The sequence below is a fragment of the Colletotrichum destructivum genome, chromosome 6, assembly GCF_034447905.1.
Source record: "Colletotrichum destructivum chromosome 6, complete sequence".
Lineage (NCBI taxonomy): Eukaryota > Fungi > Ascomycota > Sordariomycetes > Glomerellales > Glomerellaceae > Colletotrichum > Colletotrichum destructivum.
Genome location: NC_085901.1, coordinates 3664916 through 3683811, shown reverse-complemented (window position 1 = coordinate 3683811; position 18896 = coordinate 3664916). Strand labels below are relative to the sequence as shown.

At 51.9% G+C, this 18896-nt stretch overlaps 5 protein-coding genes across 5 annotated transcripts; 4 read left to right on the top strand and 1 right to left on the bottom strand.

Moving 5' to 3' along the window:
- Positions 1-6407: 6407 nt before the first annotated feature.
- Positions 6408-7001, top strand: CDEST_10319 (uncharacterized protein; the record flags this gene model as incomplete). Its single annotated transcript, XM_062926477.1, has 1 exon — positions 6408-7001. One exon carries the CDS (start codon positions 6408-6410, stop codon positions 6999-7001), a length of 594 nt encoding a protein of 197 aa, XP_062782528.1.
- A 1580-nt stretch (positions 7002-8581) lies between these two features.
- CDEST_10318 (Putative peptidase M20, bacterial exopeptidase dimerization domain-containing protein) lies at positions 8582-10752 on the top strand. The gene is made up of 4 exons (XM_062926476.1): positions 8582-9005; positions 9080-9397; positions 9497-10327; positions 10399-10752. The coding sequence occupies exons 1-4, from the start codon at positions 8848-8850 to the stop codon at positions 10466-10468; spliced, it is 1377 nt and encodes a 458-aa protein (XP_062782527.1). The 5' UTR covers positions 8582-8847; the 3' UTR covers positions 10469-10752.
- A 593-nt stretch (positions 10753-11345) lies between these two features.
- Positions 11346-13069, top strand: CDEST_10317 (Putative epoxide hydrolase, alpha/Beta hydrolase). The gene is made up of 3 exons (XM_062926475.1): positions 11346-11865; positions 11958-12155; positions 12254-13069. Exons 1-3 carry the CDS (start codon positions 11541-11543, stop codon positions 12952-12954), a joined length of 1224 nt encoding a protein of 407 aa, XP_062782526.1. The 5' UTR covers positions 11346-11540; the 3' UTR covers positions 12955-13069.
- A 960-nt stretch (positions 13070-14029) lies between these two features.
- Positions 14030-15111, top strand: CDEST_10316 (Putative major intrinsic protein; the record flags this gene model as incomplete). The annotated part of the gene is made up of 3 exons (XM_062926474.1): positions 14030-14341; positions 14442-14745; positions 14846-15111. 3 exons carry the CDS (start codon positions 14030-14032, stop codon positions 15109-15111), a joined length of 882 nt encoding a protein of 293 aa, XP_062782525.1.
- Positions 15112-16408: 1297 nt separating this feature from the next.
- Positions 16409-18202, bottom strand: CDEST_10315 (uncharacterized protein; the record flags this gene model as incomplete). Its single annotated transcript, XM_062926473.1, has 11 exons — positions 16409-16740; positions 16796-16866; positions 16921-17071; positions 17138-17174; positions 17226-17316; positions 17372-17408; positions 17462-17534; positions 17593-17622; positions 17750-17889; positions 17940-17993; positions 18067-18202. The coding sequence occupies 11 exons, from the start codon at positions 18200-18202 to the stop codon at positions 16409-16411; spliced, it is 1152 nt and encodes a 383-aa protein (XP_062782524.1).
- Between the last annotated feature and the right edge of the window lie 694 nt (positions 18203-18896).

Genomic DNA, 18896 nt, shown 5'->3' with positions numbered 1-18896 from the left:
GGAAGAGTCCGTCGAAAGGTCAATGGCCGTGTAGTAATGTAAAGATGAGACGGCTATGTTCTAATGTTGATGCGTGAGTCTTGGTGTTATGTGTAGTCGGTGCGCTCATTAGAATACATACTCTATCTCTCGTGTTGAAAGAAGGCTTCTCATCATCTGGAATCAGGCTGATGTAACCAGATGTTGGTATGACAGTTTGCCCGCATATGTGAAAACGCCTTTAGACAATGTGAGATAGAGTATTAGTCTATTACTTGTGATGTTTAACGAGCGGAAACAAGACGGCCATACGGGTCCCCAGCTTCGGGCCGCCCTAAAAGACGGGACGGCCAACTGTCGGGCCCGTGAAAATGCCGAATGCCGTTGGTCGGCCATGAACGTCCGTATGCCCCGAAGTTCGGGTTGCTGCAAGGGGCCGGCCCGTGTCAGAAGTACAGGCAGCTGGTCTATTCCAGCATTAACACATGTTTCCTGCTCTTTCTGCACAGCTCTATCTGTACTGATGGAATCCTGAATCCGCAATGTCTCTGGCGTGTGTATCGTGGCCCTCGAGGCGCAAGGACTCAGTTGTGGCCTGGCCAGAAGACAAAGCCGGTGCCCCAAGGAAGTACTCTGCAATACTCCGGATACCTTTGAAATTTGTTATTATATCTCTGGATGTAGCCTGAAGTGAAGCGCCGATGCTGCATTGGCATTTCACAAATTTCGCTGGTGAGGGCCTAAGTAGGACAATGACTGTTCAGTTCGCCCTTTATCAAAGATATAATCCACCTGACTAAACATTCCATCAAGCTCGACGCGGAATTGCTCCCCCTCACAGTAATTTTCAAAATCTTTTATCGTGAATTCTGAAAATGCTAATGTCGAGGGAGCCCGCGTTCTCAACAATACCCTCAATCTGAGATTGAAAACGCTCAGGAGACACTCCCTAAGAAAAACACCCAAGTCTTTGTGAATTGGGTCCCAAAGCTGCTCAATGATGACTGCATCTAGCTGTTAGGCAACCCTTAGACAACGGACAAATCCCTGTGGTGGAGATCTGCAACGTCTGGCTGGCTCCGTATGCTGCTACGGCAGTAGAGCAGAGCTTAGTCTCTGAATAGAGGAGATCTTCAAATTCGCGACTTGCGTTGAGATTCAAAGTTTCAATGAGATACCCATCTATTTTTGACTGAGAGTTGGACAATACTGAAGCCAAGAGAACCAGTTTAGCCACGAGGAAGTCGGTGACCAAGCCCATGATTGCAGTGGTTCGGCGAAAAACCTGTACAACTCAGCACGGTGTATTCCCCAATTTGATTTTCACAGCTTGATCATATCTTAACTGATATCGGTATTTACTTTTTGAAGTCTTTGTTCCCTGCTGTCGGCTGCAGTGAGCTGTGGCGACACACGTAGCTGATAAATTTCTAGTGATAGCGAGTGAAGTTTTCTTGCTGATTAAACGAGCGTTCCATCGCAACATGCAAGTTAGCAAGGATGATAGCATGAATATATTTCGATCGAATAGCAACATGAAGATTTATTTCCTCCGTCAGTCGTACCGTCGCAGTCGGAGGAACTCCTAAGATGTAAACAAAAGCTTGAATGTTTAGGCCTCCAAGTTCGATGTCCGAAAACCAGGATCTCGGCGTTGAATCTGGCTAGAAGCGTGACATGGCAGAATGAGACCACTTGTTCGTGCGCCTAGCGGTTGTTATGAGTCATTAGCGTGTATCAAACTGCTTCTCAAGCAGAAAAGGACACACTCTGAGCGAAGTGACCATGAAGTGACTGTTGATCATATCAAACGGGATAGAGACTTCACGAACTATCGGGAGATAATCTCGGAGGTGTGTCATGTAATTAATCGAGAAAAAGTACTCATCTTCCTGCCAACTGTTTGGTTGCAAGTGTCATTGTCCTTTAGTACTGAGAATAAGCCTTGGCTACCTGCTTTCTGATCATTACTTTGACACAAAAGGCTGCCCATTTCCGATGCAATCCGGGCTCGATGCCGACCATTCTATGGCTGCAACGAAGAACGTGACATACTCGATGATGTCGGAGAAGAGTTTTCAAAGTCGGGTGGGACCTGCAACATGGAAGAACGTATCGCGCTTTACGACAATCTCTCTTTGTCTGAAAAGTCAAAATCTTTGCATTCTGTTGGAGATGGCGTTATTGACTAATTCAGCATTGTTGCTCATTGACCGCGCACAGCTCTGTAGCATGCCAAGGTCGAGCAACTTGGAAACAATGCCAAAATGTGAGTGTCAACACGCCGTTCAAGGTACCACGTTACTCAAAATTTTCCTAGTTGGAACTAGAAAAGTCCTGTTTCAACAAGACTTCAAATACGCCAGCATAGATGCGGCCACAGACGAGGGCAAGTTGAACAAGACGCTTGAGCATTGTACGGGTTTTCTGCCTGGTGAGAATTGATTCTTCCCTAGCTTCGATGTTTCACAAGCTTAAATTACCGGAACAGAACATGGCAGATGTAGTGTCGCCGTCGAACCACCTGGTCGCGGTGGATTGACACCGCCTTACTCATGGCCTTTCTTACCTCATGAACAGAAGATTGTCCACACGGAAAGGTAAGTTGTCTACATGATGCCTCTGTTTCATCACTTGGTCAATATAGCCCATCCAGTACTACATACAACTATTAGCACACAGTCTATGGTAGTCAACGGCATTTGGTAGCTACGGGCGTTTGATGATTGATGGACACCGACCGGTAGATCTGGACCACGATATTCACTGTTTCGATTACGTAAGACCGTGTTTGTTATGCTCAGGTGATACTAGCGTTAAGGGATTTACCGAGTATGATGATGGTTGGGGGGTCTGCTCATACGTGCGTGGACACTGAGGCGATCAAGGTCTGGACTGAATAGCATGCAGTGCTGAAATTCCGGGGCTTTCCTGATCATCTTTGAAATCCAAATCCCCTGTTTCTTTCCCCAATGCTCACGTTGGATTCTTGCAGGGGACTGATTTAGTCGCCTGTTGACTTCATTGTGAGGTCAAGGCCGTGCATGAAGTGTGGTAACACATTGGTTAAATTGGTGAAACTCTACTACTCTGGCCCTGAACAATCGGATCAAATCAATGTCTCGAAAAGAGTTGTAAAGAGCAGGTTCAGAAATTGCGGGTTGGAGTTGGCTTGATCTAGCTTCGTGTTGTGCGGAGCGAGGTGGCCCTGCTGGCTGAAGCGACCGCTGGGAACGATCGATGCGGGCCTGGGAGACAGATTCATTGTCTTGAGACCAGAGCGGCAGTCCGGCCCGTACTTTTGCTTCACTTGCTTGAGGCCATTCCGACGACATACAAAAGTTCTTTCGAACTCAAATTGGAGTTGAACCACTAGAGATCTATATCGTGTTACAAATAGCGTTTCAAAAATATCTAGAATACTCCAACCGTGTCTGGAATCTTGGGCAGACTTTTGTTGTAAAGTTGTTCAACAATCTGCAGTCCATTGGGTCCTCCACTGGCGAGTCAAACTTCAATAGAAGGGCACTCTTCAGTGATAGAAGAGCCATGAATGGGTCGACCATGATTACCTTTTCTTCTCGTTTCCCGTCTAAAATTCTCTGAGGAAAGAATGTGCTCTCTGTAGGCTCCGGATCTAGGCAAGACTCAATTTGGCACGTCTTTTCGGGTAGGCGTCTATCGATATCCCGATAAATCGATAGTAGAGTTAGGTACCAGACTTTGCTATGGCTCTCCTCACATACCTGAGACTTCGAGATAGTCTGTTCAGAGCATCAAGAGTCTGGTAGTAACTCCACACGCTATCCTTGCATGTTTCCAGGGTAGCAAGATGCACCACCCTGGCCTCATAAGAGCAATCATTTCCGTTAAGACTTGCAACTGAGTCCGTGTCAGATCGGTCCGTTTCACCTGTGGGAGAGTTGCAGACGTCAAATTTGAATCCTCGATCTTCGATCAATGGTGGAGAGCCTTTTCGAGCTTGGTAGAAAGGCCATGTGTCTGGTGGAAATAGACGCTTTTCTTCGTGGTCACTTAACTGTCAACTCTATTGTTTCTGAATTGGTAAGAGGAAATCTCTTAGTTGTGGTGAACATACCATCTCCAGGAAGACAGGCAGCATTTGTATCCTGCACGCTCACGATGCGTCGGAGCCCAGTCATCGTGGACCGAGAACAGAGCTTCTGAGGAAATGGATTCAATATCCGATTTGTCGCTCCAAACTGTTTTTGCGGAAATCTTGACAAGATATTATTCTGTTGGATAGGACTGCATATGCCATCGGACCCAGTGGACGCCAGTTGGGATTCTCTTATGTGGCTGGAAACGTTCGGGATTCTTTGATAGTACCCAGCGTTCTCTTCGTGAGCCCGACGACGAGTCTTTTGAAAGGCTCTGGTTGGGATATAAGTACATCTCTGTCAAGATCGTACCGAGATTTGACTGCTGACTTGATACTCTTTTTGACCTTTGGCTTGTTGATTAAAACCTGCAAACCGAGGACCGTCTTACTTGAGTAACGCAAGTTACATAAAAAAGATATGGCGCACTTAACTGCACCGGGCTATGGGACTGAAACATGTTTTTGATAGAGCATGAACTTCTTCGAAGCTGAAGTCCAATAGTGCTCTAAGCTACGCAAGAAAGTTTCCCCGTGCTTCTGCTAATCTTTCAAAGAGCTAGTCATGTATAAACAGTTACCTTCATCGATATAAAAGTAACTTTTCTAGGCCACCACCCACCTGCAAACCCGCATGATCTGTTTTAGTAATGCGTTAGAAGAAGAAAAGCATAGATCTAAAGATCTGTCGACATCCTAATATCTGAACTAACAGATTGAGAGGCATCAATAGCTGGCCCTATTACTACTCATTGGGGTATCCGTCATAAAAATAGAGTCATGGAATTTGATAGACTTTGGTAGCTACTATCCAATTCATATCCAGCGTACTCGGTGTCACTTGAACAAGAAAACAGAATTGACGCACTAGTCTCTTTTCTCGCTCTAATTTCGTGCTGTAGTACTTTCGGGCCACTCGAACAAACTATTGACAGCACCCTGGCTTGTCGCATAGTCTCGCATAATTTCACGACATATCGTCCGCACACGATCCATTCCTCATCGGCTAAGACGTTCGAATATGGCAATATACAGTCACATCGAGACTTAACTGCAAATGGCCGTGCAAAGCGCTCCGGATGTCTGTTTCACAATGTTTGCGATCAATGCTACCGACGAAAGCTGGGCTGTTCCCGCGAGAAGCCAGCATGTAAATGCTGCTTTTAGACGGGTCGCCAGTGCACTCACAACATCACAAGACCAATCGGTCGCCCGAAAAGGGCACAACTCAATGCTGAAGACGATTGTGGTGGCTCCGAGGAAGTATGCGAGCCCAGAGTCGAGGGTAGGTTTTCAGTACAGGGAGGACAGCTGTGGACATTTAGCTAAGATTTGCAGAAATAGCAGAACGACAAAATGAGACACTGGAAAGTATCGACAGTCAAAAAGTCGTTTCGCAGGTGAGTACACATGTTAGCGCTGCCGCTTCCTGGTCGTCGTTTAGCTAATTTTTAGGATGAGGCTCCGGCATGCTCACCGCAGCTTCAACTACATGATCAGGAAGGCAACACCCCAGAATTGGGAGTGCTGGAGTGCTATGCTCGAAGGATATGTGATAGATTCGAGAGTTGGTCCAGCCGTGATGAAAATAGACTGGTGAGGAAAGTTTCATAGAGTTTCTCAACGATATAGGTAGATCAGAAGAGCTTATGGTAACTTAATGATCGCTTCAGACACGCTGTATTCTGATCCTGATTCACTATCCTCAATTCATTTATGACAAAATGCAATCCAGTAAGATGACTTGCTTCATCCTTGCAGCTGAGATGCTCACTCTACCCTTATGCACTACAGAACATAGTGAAACTGTCGAAGCCATTCTCAAACTACAATACTACACCACCACATCCTCTTGGCTCCAACTCAAAGCACGGTACCTGCGTAACCGTCCTGGTAAAATCTCCGAGCATTAGGTTCTCGGCCATTGTATTGAAACTTAGGCCCCCCTAACCTACATATTCCCAAGGCTTATCTTTGCTTGCGCATGCATCCAGCCTGATGATGGCGTTTATGACCGAATCACACTCTTTGTTCACTACTTAACAAACTGCAGGCAAGGAATGAAAAATACATGTTTTACCGACATTCCTTCCGTTCTTTCCATATGTTAATGGTTATCCAATACCATGAACTTCACTGCTTCACCAGTTAAGGCCTTCCAGAAAACCTCGCAACCTTGCTCCAGTTGGCACGGTCTAAGGATATTGCCGAACCCCGCGTCTCATGGCATCGATCCACGGAAGCAAGCCATTCTTACGGCATTCAGACAACACAGCGGATGTAGGCATCAGATCCTCCTGCAAACGACATGGCTCGCCTATCAGAGCATCTTTTTTTCTCTCACTTGCTACTATTTCTTGCCACGTCGTTGGGCTGGCTCTTAGCCATGCTTATCACTTCAACACCCGCACTTCCACCAACGGAACGAACGACACCTTTAGCCAAGTCTCCAGGCTTGAATGTGACAAGCACCAGACGGCAGCTCACCTGTGGCAACTCGACCGAGGAGGCCGTCGCATTAGGCTGCAAGTTTGATGCCTCGCTCGGCGGCTGGTTAGCAGCTCCTTGCTACGATCAAGCTTGGGTCGACGATTATCTCTCTGACGGCAGCGGAACTGCATACGCAGACAAGAACCTAACGCAGCGCATGACCCATTCAGAAGTTCTCGAAAGAGGGGTATATTGGTCCTCGTTCCGAGATCACATCAACCACTGTGTGGCTGGTTGGAGGCGACAGTCACAAGCCTTCTTCGAGGATCGCCCAGCGCTTGACAGCTCGATTATCAGTGTCACGCATGTCTCACATTGCGCGCAACTCCTTATGGATGCTGCCTTGGGTACACAGCGCAGGGATCCTACTGAGAATGTCACAGGCTATTTCGAATGCTGGGTTCGCGATTGAAGAGGGCTGTTTTCTAAACACTTGGGTGTTGGTCTTATCTTTTGAAAGTCTTGTTTGTGTAGCAATATGTTTATCAGACTTTGGTTTCCATTAGGCACTCTGTGAGAACGGCATGACTTCTAGTTCCAAATACGACCCTAGTTAGGATTTCCAACGAGTCACAATGTTCCGGCGAATTTTACTTGGCTTGTGACATTTGAACCGTTACCTTGTAACATCAAGAAAATAATCTTGGGGGATGACAACAGGCTTTGTTTTTCTGTTTTTGTCCTCGCTCCATACCGTGGTAGTAAATTCTTGAGCTCGCCGATGTCCAACCCCCTCCAGCGTATCAGTGTTTTTTATCAAGTGCTTGGTCTCAGTGTTTTACACAGCATCCCAGCGTGCGATATGTTGGGTGAGGATACCTGTGTAAGCCACCAAATCGCAGCACAGTAATTGTGTATCCACTTTTGCGGCATTCATCGCAGGCAGTGAGGTGAGACGATGGCAGTAAGTGAAGCGGAGAGGAAGCTGTTTGGGCCGGCATGAATCGAGTTCGTCTTGGTGACAGATCAGAACGACCGTTCCGCGATTTGAGTGCAAAGTAAAGGAGCCGCGGACACATATTGCGAAGATAAGGTTGTGTGATGCGACATGAATCAGGCAACTGAATCATGAGATAGGGAAATACCGGTCGTAATATCCGGGTGTGAAGCTTGGAGCGGAAACAACCGCATTGGAGGCCTAGGAAAGTTACTTGTTTACTATCTGAGCTCTGACGCACTCATAGCACCCAAAGTGGTCTAAAAGGCGGTTCGGCGAGCGAGGCCTGCATCTTTCCAGCTATATGAGAGGGTGAGATATCTAGGAATGCCGGCTAAGATTCAGTCTTTACTCAATAGAAATAACACCATCAAGTGTGGTGGTAGACTTGCTCCGTATTTTCGGCCCACCAGACCCCCCGGTTCCCCCGTGTTTCCGGCGCGCGTAACCCGGCGGCAAACGCTTTCTTGGCCCTCTAGCGACCTCTTCATTAGGCGACTGTTTGTTTTGTCCCAAAGGATTCGTAGACGAGACTGACTCGACTGGCCTGGCTGTTTCAACGGTGGCAAGACTGGGTTTCTGAATCTGCGGGTTCTGCTTAGTTGTTTCCTGCAGACAAGCTACGGTGTTAAATAGACTAGAATCATATTCGGTGCCTGGAGAGTGAGCAGATTGGTTGAGTGGTCGGTCATCCATAGTCTCGGTCGCCCAGCCCAGTGGGATGTACGATATTCCAGCCCCCGACGGTCTACGCCGGCGCTACACGTTAAGTGTCTCAACCCGGCATTTTGATCAAGTCCTTCACGAAGTCAATAGCCGGAAGTTCAAGGTCAACGGGAGATCAAAAAGGTAGCTAAAATCCGGGTCAGAAGAAACGTGTCCGTTGGAGCGGTGACAACAGCCATGGCAAGGACCTTGTAAGTACGCCCTAAATCTACATCTTATGGAGCCTCGGCTTCTTGGGTTGTCACGGGTGTCGATGCATCTGTTTTTACGTGTTGATCCCCCTCCTCACATGGATTTTTGTGCGTTTGATCCAGAATTGTACAAAGGTTCCCTCGTCGCCTTGGAGGCGGGCGTAGATGACAGCAAGTTCTCTATCGATCGATCACTTGGACGGCGGCGGGCGAGTATTTTGTTGTTGGCCCGAAGTCGTGCCGATCCATCTCTTCACTTGACCAAGCATGCATGGTGCACTTCACTTTGACCAAACATCTTGTCTGTTGAACTATTTCTCAGCGTTTCTTCTAAGCATCAATCGCAACCCAAACTCCCGTCTTGTGTTTGTTCTCCCTGCCATTTGCTCTCTGTTTCCAGCGAAATGTTCTCTCGCACGAGATCCCTGACGTCCGGTCCCCGCCTCGCGAGGTCTCTCTCGACCGCGCGGGGTTCCTTATCGGGGCTCAAGATCAACGCGGCTCGGCTCCAGGAGACGATTCATCATACGTGCCACTGGGGTGCAGCCCATCGCTACGGCAAGTAGGTGTTCAATTCTTAAACCAGATCCTTTTGGCCAAGAAAAGTAACACAGGCCATTTCTTGTGGTAAATTAGCGGACCGACGGAAACGGGCATGGCCCGCCTCGCGCTGTCCGACGACGACGCCCGCGTGAGACGCTGGCTGGCCGAGGAGGTGGCGGATCTCGGCTGCGAGCTCTCGGTTGACGAGATGGGTAACATGTTCGCGAAGAGGAAGGGCGCCCTGAGGTCGCCGGCGCCGATGACGGCCATGGGCAGCCATCTCGACACGCAGCCCCGCGGCGGGCGGTACGACGGCATCCTGGGCGTGCTCGCCGCCGTCGAGGCGATGCGGACGATGAAGGAAAGCGGCTTCGAGACGCAGTTGGACGTCGGCATCGTCAACTGGACCAAGTGAGTTGAGCAGTGCGCAGCGACGCTGACGGATGTGGTTGCGTCGTCGATGAAAGTGAACCTGGGAACTGCTGACTGACTGGCTACGGCCCACCGCAGCGAGGAGGGCGCCCGCTTCCCCAAGTCGATGATGTCGTCTGGCGTCTGGGCGGGCGAGATCTCGCGCGAAAAGGCCTGGGGCCTAGCCGACATCTTCGACCCCTCCGTCACGGTGAAGGCGGAACTGGAGAGACACGGCTACGTCGGGCCCCTGGCTTGCTCGAGCGACGAAGGCGCGGGCGGCTATCCCCTGGGCGCGCATTTCGAGTTGCACATCGAGCAGGGCCCCCTCCTGGAGGAGAGCGGCAAGAGACTCGGCGTCGTGCAGGGCGCGCAGGCGTACCGGTGGTACACCGTCACCGTCACGGGCCGCGACGCGCACACGGGCACGACGCCGCTGAAGTCACGCAGGGACCCGGTGCTCGCGGCCTCCAAGATGATCGCGGCCTCGAACGGCATCGCCAAGGAACTCGGCGCGCTGGCGTCGACGGGCGTCATCAAGATCCCGCCCAGCTCGTCGACCAACACCATCGTCTCCGAGGTCGTCTTCACCCTCGACATCCGGCACCCCGAGGACGCGGTCGTCGACGAGGTCCAGCAGCGCTGCCTCGAGTCCTTTGGGAGAGTCGCCGGAGAGGACGGCCGCGGCGTCGAGATGCAGTGCACGCTCGACACCAACTCGCCCGCGGTCAGGTTTGACGGGGAGTGCATCCGGGCCGTGGAGGACGCGGCCAACGGCCTCGTCGGACCGGACGGATGGCTGCCGCTGACGAGCGGCGCCGGGCATGACAGCGTCTACACGAGCAAACGGTGTCCGACCACGATGATCTTCGTGCCCTGCAAGGACGGCGTGAGCCACCACCCGGAGGAGTACTGCAGCCCGGAGGACTGGTGAGTTTCACATGCAACGCAGTTAGCGTGTGAGTGGTGTTGAGGTGCATGCATGATCTGACGATTGATAGCGCCACTGGTACCCAAGCCTTGCTCGAAGCTGTCATCGGGTACGATCGACTGAGAGCTAGCCGGATCTGAGATGAGTTGGGACTCAACGAAATCATGAATGAAACGGTTCGGGAGGTCCATTTTCGATTTGTATATTTTGAGATATCCCTCGAAGATCATCTCAAGAGACCATACGGTGTTGGTGTTATTCCAGTGAGCTGCTGTGAACGTGGCCACAGTAAACGAGTCCCTTAGTGCACGCAATTGCATGAACATGATGGACAGGCCCAAACCTCTCTCTATCTTCTTGGCGCCTTTTCCCCTCTTCAAAAAAAGAAGGTAAAGGAGAAGGAAGTTGTGTCGAGTGTGGCAAAAGCAAAAACATACAACACCAGGTATTCGCTGGTCGTCACCGACCCAACTACTAATCCGGCCCTCACTGGCTTATCTATGGGAGAGCGGACGGGATCCCGAGTTCTCCAGTGGGTATGGTCGTATGTGATGAATATCGTTACTAAAGATGTTTATGTACTTTGAGATCATCTTTCTTGGTTGGGACCTTTCTTAAGAAAAGACTGTATTCTTATCTTAAATCAATCATTTGATTTCTCAGCACGCCCTTCGTGTTCATGTCGAAACCGCGCCCTTCTGCGCGTTGATCTCACAGCATTTCTGGCAGGCCGATCCATGATGTCAGACACCCGGATGAGGCCCCTTTCCAATGCGATAGGTGGGCTACAACAGCGCTGAAGGGCCACCCGGGCCAGACCTCGGAGTACCCCGCGTCTCCCCTATGCCACCTCTGCCACCTCTGCCGGGTAGGGGGGCGTAAGCTCTCCAACAGCGTATCATTAGGGTGAATTAGTAAGAATGTGGCTTGTACCTTGTGCTGTGACGCCATACGCACGTCCAGGTGTCGTCCAAATAAGGGCGCGTTCGTATGAGCGTGAGCATAAAACATGGTGAGTCCTGCTCTAGATGCTGAAGTACTGATTTTACATGCCGAAGAACGGATCATCACACCCGGCGGAAACACACTCAAGCCACATATTGAATCCTCCATTGGAATTGACAAAGGACTATTCAACTCTCTTACACACGTCAGCGGCACAAAGCTGAACAAACCCCCCCCCCCCCCTCCTTTCTAATAATCACAATCACAATGGCATCCCCAATCAAGCCCTTCAAGATCGAGGTCCCCGACTCCAAGATCCAGGAGCTGCACGCCAAGCTCGACATCGCCACGTTCCCGCCACAGTTCGCCCTCACCGAGAGCTGGGACTACGGCACCCCCGTATCCGAGGTCAAGAGGCTCGCCGAGCGCTGGCGCAACGGCTTCGACTGGCGCGCCGCCGAGGCCCGGCTGAACGAGCTGCCCCAGTTCACAACGACCGTCGCCGTGGACGGCTTCGGCGACCTCGACATCCACTTCCTGCACCAGAAGAGCAAGCACCCCGGGGCGGTCCCCTTGATCTTCGTCCATGGCTGTGAGTAGATATGTCGACGTCTCGTGTGCCCGCGGGACACCAGGGGAACCATATCATTGAGCTGACTTTTTCCTCCTTCCCCCCAAATCCAGGGCCTGGTAGTTTTCTGGAGGTCCTCAAGATCCTGCCCCTGTTGACGACGGAGAAGAACGGGCTCTCGTTTGACGTCGTCGCGCCTTCGCTACCCAACTTTGGCTTCTCCGACGGTCCGGTGAAGCCAGGTTTCCGCATGCCACAGTACGCCGAGGTCATGCACAAGATCATGTTGAAGCTCGGCTATAACCAATACGGTCAGCACATCTCCTCCTCCCCACACCCCCCCCCCCCCAAGAAAAAAAACAATAGTCATGATATGCTGTTTCTTGACGTAGTACTGACGACTAGCCAGTGACACAAGGAGGTGACTGGGGCTTCGGCATCACCCGGTTCATGGGTCTCCAGTACCCCGACCACGTCCTGGCCTCGCACATCAACATGGTCTCGGCCTTCCCGCCGTCCCCGCTCAAGAACCCGTGGCAGTACATCAAGAGCCTGTTCCCGTACACAGAGAAGGAGAGGAAGGGTATCGAGCGCAGCCAGTGGTTCAACAAGGAGGGCTACGGCTACAACCTCGAGCAGAGCACCAGGCCCTCGACGCTGGGCCTCGCGTGGGCCGACTCCCCCGTCGCGCTGCTCTCGTGGATCCTGGAGAAGCTGCACGACTGGACCGACGGCTACCCGTGGACCGACGACGAGATCCTGACGTGGATCTCCGTCTACCAGTTCTCCCGGGCCGGGCCCGAGGCCAGCGCGCGCATCTACTACGAGGTGGCGCACCCGAAGCGGCCGACGGAGCACATCACCTGGGTGCCGCGCGTCAAGCTGGGCCTGTCCATCTTCCCCATGGATCTGTCCGTGCCGCCGCTGAGCCACGCCAAGACGCTGGGCCCCGTCGTCTTCGCCGTCACCCACGGCGACGGGGGCCACTTTGCCGCGCACGAGAGGCCGGAGGTCCTCGTCAAGGATCTGAGGGACATGTTCAGCAAGGGCGGCGGCGCGCACGACGTGGCCGTGAAGCTGTCGAAACAGAGCATCTCAGCCAAGCTGTGAAATGGGGGTGGGGTTTCCAGATGGTCGATGCCGATAGTGAAAAGAATCACAACAAAGTTCCATATAACTACACATATACAAAAGATGACAATATGCATGGCTGGCAGCTGCACATGGCGACAGGGGGGGGGGGGCGAGGGGGGCGGAGGTGATATTGAGACAATTTGAGATTTCAACTCCATCTACAAACTGTAATTGATACAAATGCCACAGGCAGGCTACGTTGATTCAGTGCCACACCTTTCTTCATCACTACCTTACGTCAAAAGGAACTTGGCTTCAAGCAGCGATGGCGCGCGGCGCTAGCTATGTCTCAGTTTGAGACCCGGGAAGGGGGATAGAATTCGGTATTATTAGCCCAACCCCTACCGGCAAAAGAGGCGTCCAAGCTAAGATCATCACCGATCGATGGTCACTCGTTTGTCAACAAAACAATTCAAGAAAAAACAAACAGGCGGTGGCATATGCTGATGAAGTCACGGAACCGAAAAAGGGGGGGGGGGGAGAGTTGGACAGCACCGGAACCTCCACATTCCCCGACGTCTGCGGCTTGCTCCTAAGGTATTACGTGTGGTAACCATGAGAAAAGGAGGTCTCACCATCGGTCCATCGCTCGCGCGCGGGGGGAGAAACCGCTGACGCAGGACGCCGTATGCCCGTATCACCGGCGGGTCATCGCAGCCGCATCGAGTTAAAAAGAAAGCCACACGGCCGTTGAGCGATACCGTATCAGAGCAAGACGCGACGACCGACCCCGGGAAGTTTGGGTTTTGTATCACTGTTTTCTTTTCTAAATGTCCCCCCCCCCCCCCCCCCTCTCGTTCTCGTAAGGCTTGCCGCTAAGGTCCTAGACCACACGATCCTACGCGCTACTTAGTTTCCCTTCCCGTGGACGGACCAAAGCCTACAAAGTCTCCATCTCTCCCTCTATCTCTCTCTCTTCCTCTCGCTCTCCTTGAGAAAAGGGATCATGTGGTTTTCTCTTTTGTTTCTCTTTTTCCCCTAAGAACTTGTATTTTCCATTACAAAAGTCCAAGAAAAGAGAAAAAAGGACCAAGGAGAGAGATCCTCAAACATGTCCACGACTGACAAGCCCCGCGGCGGCGTCGACCACTCCCATGGCCACCACCACGAGATCCCGAGGCCGCACCTCAGCGCCATGGGAGGCCACCTGGTCGCGGCGTCGGGCGAGTTCGTCGGCACCTTCTTCTTCCTCTTCTTCGGCTACGCCGGCCAGATCATGGTCGTCCTCCAGGGCGCCGACGCGGCCCCGGACGGCTCGCTCAGCAGCCAGGGCGTCGTCTTCATCGCCCTGACCTACGGCTTCTCCCTCCTCGTCAACGTCTGGACCTTTTACCGCGTCAGCGGTGGGCTGTTCAATCCCGCGGTAAGGAGGTTTTTTTTTTTTTTTAATTATCTTTTTCCGGCATGGAGATGAAAACAGCACGTAAAAAAGCTATTCGCTAAACCTCTTTTGCGTAATCTAGGTCTCTCTGGGTCTGTCCCTCGGCGGCCAGCTGCCCTGGATGCGCTCCCTATTCCTCATCCCGGCACAGCTGCTGGCTTCCATGTGCGCCGGCGGACTGGTCGAGGCGATGTTCCCCGGCAACATCTCGCAGGCCAACTCCCTGCTCGGATCGCGCACCTCGGTCGTCCAGGGCCTCTTCCTCGAGATGTTCTTCACCGCCCAGCTCGTCATCGTCGTCTTCATGCTCGCCGTCGAGAAGTCCCGCGACACGTTCCTCGCGCCCATCGGCGTCGGCCTCGCTCTCTTTATGATCATGATTCCCGGTAAGCACATACACGCACTCTCTCTCTCTCTCTCTCACCTCTCCTTATGTTTCCGCGCGTCGGATAGCCTTGTGAGGGAGGCTAACGAACGGGGTTCTAGGCACGTTTGCCACGGGCGGGTCGCTCAACCCGGCTCGCAGCTTTGGATGCGCCGTGGCCGGGAAACAGTTCCCCAACTACCATTGGATTTACTGGCTGGGCCCGGCCTTGGGAGGCGCCCTGGCCGCGGCGTATTATCGTTTCGTGAAATGGGCACACTATGAGGAGGCCAACCCGGGCCAAGACTTGCCTGTGGACCCGGAAGATCTAGCGGCTAACAGAGTCCCTGGGCTGCCCGGGTTGATGCCTCATCATCATGAGGTGTAGTGTATTCGGGGCGGACTAATAAAGTAAATTGATTTGGATTGTATGAGAAATCTGTGAGTAGGCAGAACGACTTGTTTAAGTAGGCATTGGAGGCGGTTTGGATTTCAGGCACAAAAAGGAAAGGTAGCGAGTATGATCTGACACGTTGTTGATTATATCCGAGTCTCGAGTCTCTCCTTCACTTCTGCATGAGAAAATCATCGAAGTTCCCTGGTCATTATTTCTCTACTCTTCAAATCGTCTTTACTCTATCACCAGCGATCTTGATAGCATCCTGTATTTCCCTGGGTCGTAACATAGCATACCTCCTTCATGGTATGAACGGCATGATCAGTGCAATTCCGTATGATATAGTTCTCGTGCAACTCACCATCTCTAGTAGGAATCGGTGCTGTTTGTAATAGCGATGGAAAAACTTCCTACCTCGGTGGAGTGAGTGGCTGGAATAATGGTTGATAATCGCATTCACCCCTTGAACTCCAAATCCGCCTCAATCGTGAAGTTGGCGAGACCACAAGAATCAATAAGTGAACATGTTGCTTGCGCTTTATCCTAGATAGTTCTGCTTTGGCTTTGTTAACGGCTATCAGCCAAAGCGAGGTCACGCGAAAGCAGCAATATGGCAAGTATCTCACTTTCCAAGACACTATTAACACATTCTCCGAGTACACGATGAAGCCGGACGCCTCAGGAAAACCACCAACATATTCAGCGCTGACTGGAGTCTCAGTACTATCTTCTGAAATGATTGGTCTGGATGATCCCTAAACTGTGGCGCGTAGTTATCCTCAACAACAGACGCGGCTTAGGGGATTGACGTCTGGCCGTGCTGCTTACCCAGCCATGCAAGATGCTAGCTTTTTCAACTACGCAGACGGGCCCTGGTAAGGCCAACGATTCGCTCAAGACCCTTCACCTTCAGGCTTCCGGGAATCGTCAGACATGTCGTGCCGTGGCTATGAAGCTTCGCACGCGATTGTCGCCAAGGGTAGTTTGGTGCGCTGGCTGAATGACTCCGTGGAGTTTCAGGAAACAAGCTGCCGCACAGTGAAATTCATCGTCAATTGAAGCTCTAACTCAATGAGTATTAAGTCCAAGCGCTCAATTAGTATCAGTGGATTTAGCTAAAAAAGCCTCCGAGCCCCTTTCTCTGTCGTCTATGCCGAGATACATCATCGCGATCACCCATTCGCTTCGTTCTTTTTATTTTCCCTATCCGTCTGATTCATTTCATGCAATAGACCGTTTTTCATTTTTCGTAGAGACATCTCTGGTCCGTCGTTCATAAAAAGTACCATCAGACATGCTCTTCCTCATCTTCCTCGTCGTGGTTGTCGTCCCGCCTGGCGTCGCGCTCATACCCGTCGTCTCGATGCTGGTCCTGCTCGGCATCGTCGTCGTCGTGGCCATCAACAGAGTCGGGACCTATCGTTGTTGGTGTTTTGGTTCGTCGCTGCTCCCACGTCTTTCTGGCGGTGCCGATGCTGCTGCCGTCGGGATCGAGAGGGATGCTCGCCGCCTCGTCCGGGTGGAGCGTGGAAATGCCGCGCGACGGCCGCGTCAGCGTCCGCAGCGTCGACTCTTGGCCGGGAGATGTGATCCAGTTGATGACGAGAGCGGAGAAACAGACTGGGTGGGACGCGTTAGCGAAGGAAGTGTCGAGAGGAGAAAGGCTTGCTCTCACTGTCAGTGTTGCAGCACAGCAAGCAAAGCCATGCGACTTCGCCGTTTAGGGCCATGAGAACCGTGAGATTTCTTTCATGGGGGTGTTAATTTCGTTCAACGCGACCATGGAGATGAGCTACGTACGTTACGCTGCTCAAAAGTGTGCAGCATGACCCGATGAAGGTACGGATGACGAGTTTCCGCAGTCTTATATTTGGCGGAGCGCGCGGTATCCGTCTATTTCGCCAGTCCAATGTCCACGGCTTCCAGAAGTTGTACTTTACGGAGTGGAGGCCTTTGAATCCGATTAGCTTCATCTTCGGCGTCCACGCGTGGACACGATGATTGTCATATGACTTACTCAATAGGGGCAGCAGGAACAAAATGGTAAGATAAACCTGCCGGACGGATCAGATTGTGGTCGCTACACTAGCTGAGAGGGTACTCACATTCACGGCCGCGTCAAACGAAATGAGTGGCAGCAGCACTGGTTGTTCCATTCCGATGATGCAGATGCCGTTCTCGAAATGTGTAATTCGGCTACGGCAAAGGTTCAGTGCGAGTTACAACCCCGCCGTATCAAACTGAGCCTTACAAGATAAAGTTCATGATGACAATGAGGACGAACACTCCTGCTACGAGGTTAGCAGTGGAAGCATTCGTGAGCTGGCTCGAGGGCCCATACCGAGCATGCCAAACGAGTTGGTAAGGTAAAGCTTCGACTTCAGGCGGCTTTTTCTCGTTTGGCGAATAATGTGCTACAATGACTGTGAGAATACCGCAAGCGGGTTATTCTTAGGGCAACTGGTCACTTACAGCCCGGTCCACCATGAAGAGGTAGATGAACTTCATGCCTCACAGTTAGCCTCGGTTGTATGAAGGAGGTGTCGTGTAGTTCACGACTCAAACGTACCAACTGAATCCCAACAGTCAGCAAGCTCCATTCAATGAGTACGGTGTTGGTCTAGCATACCTTTGTTGTGACATATGCCCCCAGGCAGAAGAGAGTGGCCGCGGAGCATGTGTGGAAGTTGAGGTCGGCCCCAAATCCAAACTGGAGGATGGAAGTACCGAAAACAAATAAAAAGGAAAAGAAGTAGATCAATATCACGACTTGGACAGTTAGTAAACCCAGTCGTCGACCCAGATGGATCATCACTTACGCCACATGGTCCAGGGCAGTATCTTCCAGTCTTTTACTGACAGCCATCGCATTACTACGTTCGTAGGTCAGCACAAAAGGGGGAAGGTCCACTGGAGTCCGCCGAGCGCGTCGAAGGAATAACTGACTAAAGAGAGTAGCGAGTAAACAGGCTGATATCATGGCGACAATGATGCTGACGACCTTTCCGGCGAGAGGCTCCGGCGAATGGTTGATACTCGCGCGGCGCGCCACGGCCGCGACGACGGCGCCCGATAGCTCCATGGCTCCAGCTCCCGCGTGCTGTCGCAGATTGCTATTGGGGCCCCATCAAGACCGATCGTGTTCTACCTGCTAGCCTCGGAGACGCCGACGCGAGTTGCCGGGGGATGCAAGGTAGGGGGGTGATGCGGGACAACAAGGCGAGGAGGTGGCCCGCGATGGGGTGTTTCGAGGCCCCCTTTGACCGACGGATTGAAAGTGGTCGATGCTCGACGATTTGGTTCTCAAACGAGCGTGGAGAGGGAGTAACAAGCTCCTTTGGGAGTTGATCAAGGCGGGAACGGGGGGTGGAGAGGATGATGGAGACAATACTATGGCTCGACGCGGGGGACGGAGAGGGGCATCGAGGGATGATGATGGCATTGTTTGGGGAAACTTTGTCCCATCAAGACGAGAGCAGTCCAAACTCGCCTCCATACCCCAATCCCATCGTTGTATCCTCAAGACGGAGAAGAAACAGGGACTTCCGCGCTCACACAGACACACACAAACTCGCACATCTACGATGTAGAGTCCTGGGACGCACGTGGCACGCCGGTGCCGTGCGGCGGTTTGCGTGGCATGTCCAAGCGGCGATGAAGAAATCCAACCCAAATCTCAACGAATAGAGTTCTGGTCAAACGCGCCATGCAACGGTATGATGGTGGCATGGCAACCCTCGCCGACCATCCTGACTCGTGTTGTGCATGTTTTCACC